Raw genomic sequence first — 5983 nt, forward strand, 5'->3', positions numbered from 1 at the left:
TATATAATTTATAATGACGGAAAGAATATCGGAAAAAAATATTTTAAAGTGTTTATTTACATTTTACACCCAAATAGTATTGATTTTTTATTGAAAAAATATATATTTTATTTATAAAAAATAAATAGACACACCATTTGAAGATTTTCATCACAACAAAACTGGAGAAAGTCCTTCAAGTTTTAGTAAGTGTTTGATCAAATACCTTTAGGTTTCCCTTCGCTTTAAAAGGAGAAAATTGATCAAACAGATGTCTAAAATGTATTATAAAAAGTCAATGTCTCACTACAAATTAAATCATAAAAAGAAATATAGCACCCAAAATCAATTGGAAAATACAGACCTTAAAAGATATCTACGTTGGCATCTAGATATTAATTGTAAAGTCACTTTTAAAAATAAGTTATTAAAAAAGATAATTAAAAATAAAATAGAGAATATTTGATTTCCATATACTTTATTCATTTTAAAAAAATATATTTAAAGATAAAATCACTTATCTTTAAATTATAATTGTATTTTTTTAATATAGAATATATTTTTTACCTTATCAATAACAGTTATCAATTATCTTTTACATGTAATTTCACTTTGAATAGGATATACTTGTAAAATAGAAATACAATTTTTTTTAAAAAAAATTGAAAATTTAAATCATTTTGTATTTATCTTATTGTTAAGTTTATCATAAATTTAAATCGTTTGAATGTCTAACTTCTAAGTTTTATTATCTTATATATTTACTTATTTAAAAAAAAAAGTTTTGATTTATATTTTTTATTAAGTTTATCTTTCATAACTTTTTTGCATACTTAATTAAATGAAATGTATCAAAATCTATTTTATATCTTTTATATCAAAATCAAATCTATCAAAATCTATTTTATCTTTTCTTTTTTATTGATATCTTTTTATCATTAATCTTTATGATCTATCTTTGTTTTACTGTTTAAAATCCCAAACACTTCTATATCTTATTATTTTTTCATTACTTTTTTCTCTTTCAACTTTCAAGTTCTCACCATTCATTTGATTGTCATAATGAGAAACTTGAAAACGTTAAAAGAATTGCTTGCAAGTATTACTGATAGAGAGTCACTTAATAGATTGTGTCCCAAACCATTTCAACCTTCTATGTTGGATTGGTTAATATCTCAAGATGCTCCACATTTTTACACTGAAGAAGAATTGCTTCAACTGAAGGATTACCACCAACAACTTTCAAATTGTTATGAATCACATTTAGAAAAGAATAATACACAAAGAGGTCTTCCAATAAGGTATGTTCAAATTCACTTTTATTTGCTATTTTAATTTTTAGTATAATGTATAATGGTATATTTTTTTCAATTTTATCCCACTGATTTGATGTATGGATCATTATTTCAAACAAGGAAACTTAAATCTTTATTTCAAATTGATGTAATGTCATTAATAAAGAATTAGATATGTTTTAATCTCTTAATTTTCATATAAAATTGAAATTTGTCTAAAATTTGATACATTTTAGTTCTTAAACTTAATAGAAGAAATATAGTTCTTTTAACTCAATTATATTAACTTTTTTTCTACACCAAACGTGTTTCATTCTAATAATTGAATTAGTTGAAAAACATGTTTGATATGTCACTAAAATTTAAGGTAATGGGATTCAAATTATTATATACATTCCTTTTATTATTTTAGACCCAAAATATATTCAAATTTTATATAGAAAAGGAAAAAAGAATTATTTTTTATGAAAGTTAAGAATAAACACATATTTAATTGCATTATATATAACAAATAAGCAATCCTTCATTAGTCAAAATAATAATAATACATGACATAAGCAACGGATGTATAATTATAATATGATATTCATTATGAATTCGATTGAAAAACTTACATTCACATGTTTTAACGGAAAAAATAATTTGACATAATAGAAAAATGGGGTAGAAAAAGTATATAATAATAGTAATATCTAAAAGGATATTTAATATAGTTTTCTATTTGTAAATGTATTTCAAGTTGTAATCATTTAATAATATTTACTATATATTATTTATATAATTCCTTTATTACATATGACTTAAATAGATAGGATAAGATGATTAGACATTTGTTTGGTATCAGGAAACTTGTTAGATTTTTACACCATGATTAATTTGTAAATTAATTTGAACAATCATAATAGGAAGATATTATATTTGACTACTTTATAGTTATTTTTTTTTAAATTTCATTAATTAGTTTTAATATAGTAATATCTTGCTAGATTTTTATTAGTTTATAAATATAAATGCATCACATCTTATTTAGATAATAAAAACGAAATTTAACTGGTAAAATCTCATTAATTTTGTTAGATTTCTTAAAATTTATTCTAATTCTTCTAAAATCTAAATTTCATTTCTTATTCTATTTTATTTTATATATTGAGTTAGAATTTTGTTAAAGGTGTTTTATTTTTTATAAATAACTTTTGTTAATGTGAAAACTAATTATGTAGCAAATTATAACTAGAATGAATATAATTATTAATTAAAATGCTTTTTTATACGTAGACAGAGAGAAGAAATGTCAAAAGGAGAAATTGAGGTGCCAAATATCAAAAAGAAAAGGAAAATTATGAAAAGTTCATCATGTTCACGTTCATCTTCATCTCCACCACCACCATCATCTTTACATCCATTTCTACTATCACCACCACCACCACCATCTTTCCCTCCACCACCATCTTTACCTCCACCTCTACCACCACTACCATCACTATCTTTACCTTCACTTGTACCACCACCATCTTCACCTCCAACTATACCACCACAACCATCTTCACCTCCACCTCTAACATCACCACCATCCTTACCTCTACCACCACCACTACCACCACCATCAAGGATAAAAATGGTAGGTCCAAAACCTCCAAAGCGACGAAGGGTAGTTGAGATAAGTCCAACACCTCCATCATCAGATTTGTCATTGGAATTTAAGAATCGAGTCACAGAATTGAATGGCTATGATCTTAAATTTGTGATGCACAAGATACTTTTCTCATCGGATGTGAAGCCAAACAATAATCGATTATCAATTCCAAAAAAGAAAATCAAATGTGATTTTCTCACTGAAGATGAGATTATGAAGTTGGAAGAAAAAGAAAATAATGATAAAATGATTGGTTTGGAAGTGACTGTGTTGGATCCCTGTTTGAGAGAATATACTCTGCCAATGAAGAAGTGGACTATGAAATCAGACACCTACAATCTTGTAAAGGAGTGGAACAAGATTGTGGCAACTAACAAGTTTAAAGAAGACCAAGAATTACAAATATGGTCTTTCAGGGTTAATACAAAATTGTATTTATTCTTAAACAAACTTTGAGTTTGAATCTTGAGTTCAATTGTAGAGTGAAGATTAAATTTTTCTTTTAATTTTTTTTAGGTTTTTATAAATTAGGTGTAGCTTCTTCCTCAATTTTTTTTATTAGTAATAAGTACTTTTTTAAAATTATAAATCCTTATTACAAATAAATGTAGAAAAAAAGGCCTCTAAAAAGTTTCAAGCAAAAGATTTGGGTTTAACCAAGTACATGTTGAAGGTAAAATAGCTATCAAACCTTTTCAAACAAATAAAGTAAATATTCATCCTTTTCACATAATTTCAAAGATAGAATACATGAATTAATTGCAAAAACTAAAAGTGCAGGATAGCACAATATTTTGAAGTTTAAATTGTAAATTTTATATTTGTATTCAAATGTTTACACGCACAACATATAAGTGCGTAAATAAAATTAATCATTTTTCAAATATTTAAAATATTAAATATAATTAAAACCTAAAGAAAAAGTACTAAGTATATACTTGTATTCCAATTCTTTAATAAAACTTAATCTTGTATAAAAAGAAAGTGAACGATAAGCCAAGTACACTCCATTAAAAAAACCCTTACCATGTTTACACTCCATTTTATTTATTTATTTTTATTTTTTACGATAATATAATGATATATATGTTTTAATCTTTCAACTATTTTGAATATTTTTAATTTACATATATAAAAACCTAAAAAATAATTAGTAATAGTAGTGATTTTCAAATGATAATTATTTTGTTTCAAAAAATCATATTATAAATATAATTTTCAATTGATTGAGTTTTATTTTATAACTAAAACTTTTTATAAACTCTTTTTTTTATTTTCTTTTTAGATTTGTTGCTACATCTCAGCTTTGTTTGAAATTGAAGTATGTCATAAGACTTCTTCTGACACTATGTTTTACAATTCCACCTAATCAGAATCTTTAGCGTTTATGATAAACATTGTGTTCAGAATATTGTTTAACATATATATTGTGTTTTATTTTGTTATCTTAGAGAAGTATTTTTATAGACACTATTTTGTGATTTTATTAAACTTTAAAATAAAAGGTTCCTAAACAATTTTTGTTTCAACAAATTTAAATTTTGTTTAAAAGTAGTAAGAATTTGATGATTTTAATGATAATATTTAATAATATTGTGCACAAGTATGTCATTTGCACCTGAATTAGACTAGTTTTATAGTTGAATGCTTGTTCATAATACGTGGTAGTTGTTGCAAAATTGTCTACTGTGCTCATGATTTGTATGTCACTTTTTCCCTTCACTATTGTGTAAAGAGGTTTGGGTGAATGCAGGTGGAAGACAAATTGAAGTAAACAAATTGAATTATTGAATTTTAAAATGGAAATTGCTGTATCAAATTTTAAAGTTAATTATTTATTAAACTATTTTACTTGTCATCATCATGATCGATGAGCTTTAGAAACTTAATTATTTCTGATTTTACTTTTAATAGGTCATTTTTCTTAAATAGATATAAACGGTGTTAATTTTATTGTATTCTTTTTCTTTTTTATGTGTTTTTTCTGACATTTTTTCTCTTTCTTGTATTTTTCTCTTTCTCCATTATAGATACCTCTCACTTCTTTTCTCTCTTTCACCACTCACAGGATTAATTAGCATGGCACTTTCTCTTTTAATATTAAGGACACTGAAAAGTCTTGTCGGAACCTCCAAGCACCACTGTGAATCACCGTTGCTTTTTCATTAACACCAGGAAGCGAATCTGAAGCAGAAAACTAATCGCATTAGAGTTTCTAGAGCGATTACATGCCACTTCTATACATAGTTAATAGATGCACAAGATGTTCATATCCCAATTTCACCTGTTCCTTCGCATGATCATCGTGTTATATAGAAGTGGCATGTAAAGTTCAATTGGTGACATGAAAGTATACAGGTATGAACATGCTAGAGATAGAACTTTCTATTTTTTTAGTTAAACCCTAACCTAAATATATACACTATCCATTTATTAGGTTAACAAATTTGAAGTTATTAAATCTTAATTTTTGGACAATCAGCTGAAACAAAGCATTCCACCAATCACCAAATATAAAATGAGACCCATACAGTTACCTTCTAAATGAGCACCTAGACCCTCCAAAACTGTAGGATTGGCTCGCACAATGGAAAGTGATACTTCCAGCGCAGACTGCAGCAATGCTTTCACTTCTCTTTGAATAAGATCAACAAGGTGTCCCTGTTTATTTAGGTATAAATCAACATATAGTAAAAAATGAATAGGAAGAAGAAATCAGTTAATGAAATAGAGGACCTGGTCTCTTCCCCAAGGAACTGATCCGCCAAATTCATCCATTCCACCATTGGAAAGGATGGCAATTGACACAGGACCTATTGTCTGATTAAGACCATATTCAACAATAGCTTTGTATGCCATATCGGTAGCTTTGTATGTCCAGGAAGAAGGCTTGCAATTGTAGTACCTACTACAGCATGACCAGCTTCATGTCGTGCAACTACAGCCTTCTCGCTTCCTTTCAACTTAGTAGTCTTCTTTTCTATACCCTGAAATAAGAAGTTACTTGGCCCATTTTATCCAACATAGGTAAAACTTACAAAACTAAAATTTTTCAATTTAACTTTTGTTATTGACA

At 26.2% G+C, this 5983-nt stretch overlaps 1 protein-coding gene across 1 annotated transcript; it reads right to left on the reverse strand.

Moving 5' to 3' along the window:
• Positions 1–1132: 1132 nt before the first annotated feature.
• Positions 1133–5766, reverse strand: LOC111241123 (acanthoscurrin-1-like). Its single transcript, XM_022777927.1, has 4 exons — positions 5644–5766; positions 5445–5568; positions 2636–2944; positions 1133–1218 (listed from the first exon to the last, which is right to left on the reverse strand). The coding sequence occupies exons 1-4, from the start codon at positions 5764–5766 to the stop codon at positions 1133–1135; spliced, it is 642 nt and encodes a 213-aa protein (XP_022633648.1).
• Positions 5767–5983: the final 217 nt, after the last annotated feature.

This window comes from Vigna radiata, unplaced genomic scaffold (assembly GCF_000741045.1).
Source record: "Vigna radiata var. radiata cultivar VC1973A unplaced genomic scaffold, Vradiata_ver6 scaffold_294, whole genome shotgun sequence".
Classification (NCBI taxonomy): Eukaryota; Viridiplantae; Streptophyta; class Magnoliopsida; order Fabales; family Fabaceae; genus Vigna; species Vigna radiata.

Bases quoted from the DNA above. Each gene is read 5' to 3' on its own strand.
- LOC111241123 (XM_022777927.1), bottom strand. From the start codon at position 5,766: ATGGCATACAAAGCTATTGTTGAATATGGTCTTAATCAGACAATAGGT. The intron at 5,569-5,643 runs GTCCTCTATTTC...CTAAATAAACAG, and splicing joins TTCCTTGGGGAAGAGACCAG to GGACACCTTGTTGATCTTAT. The intron at 1,219-2,635 runs GTGAACATGATG...ACAATTTGAAAG, and splicing joins TGGTGGAGATGAAGATGAAC to TTGTTGGTGGTAATCCTTCA.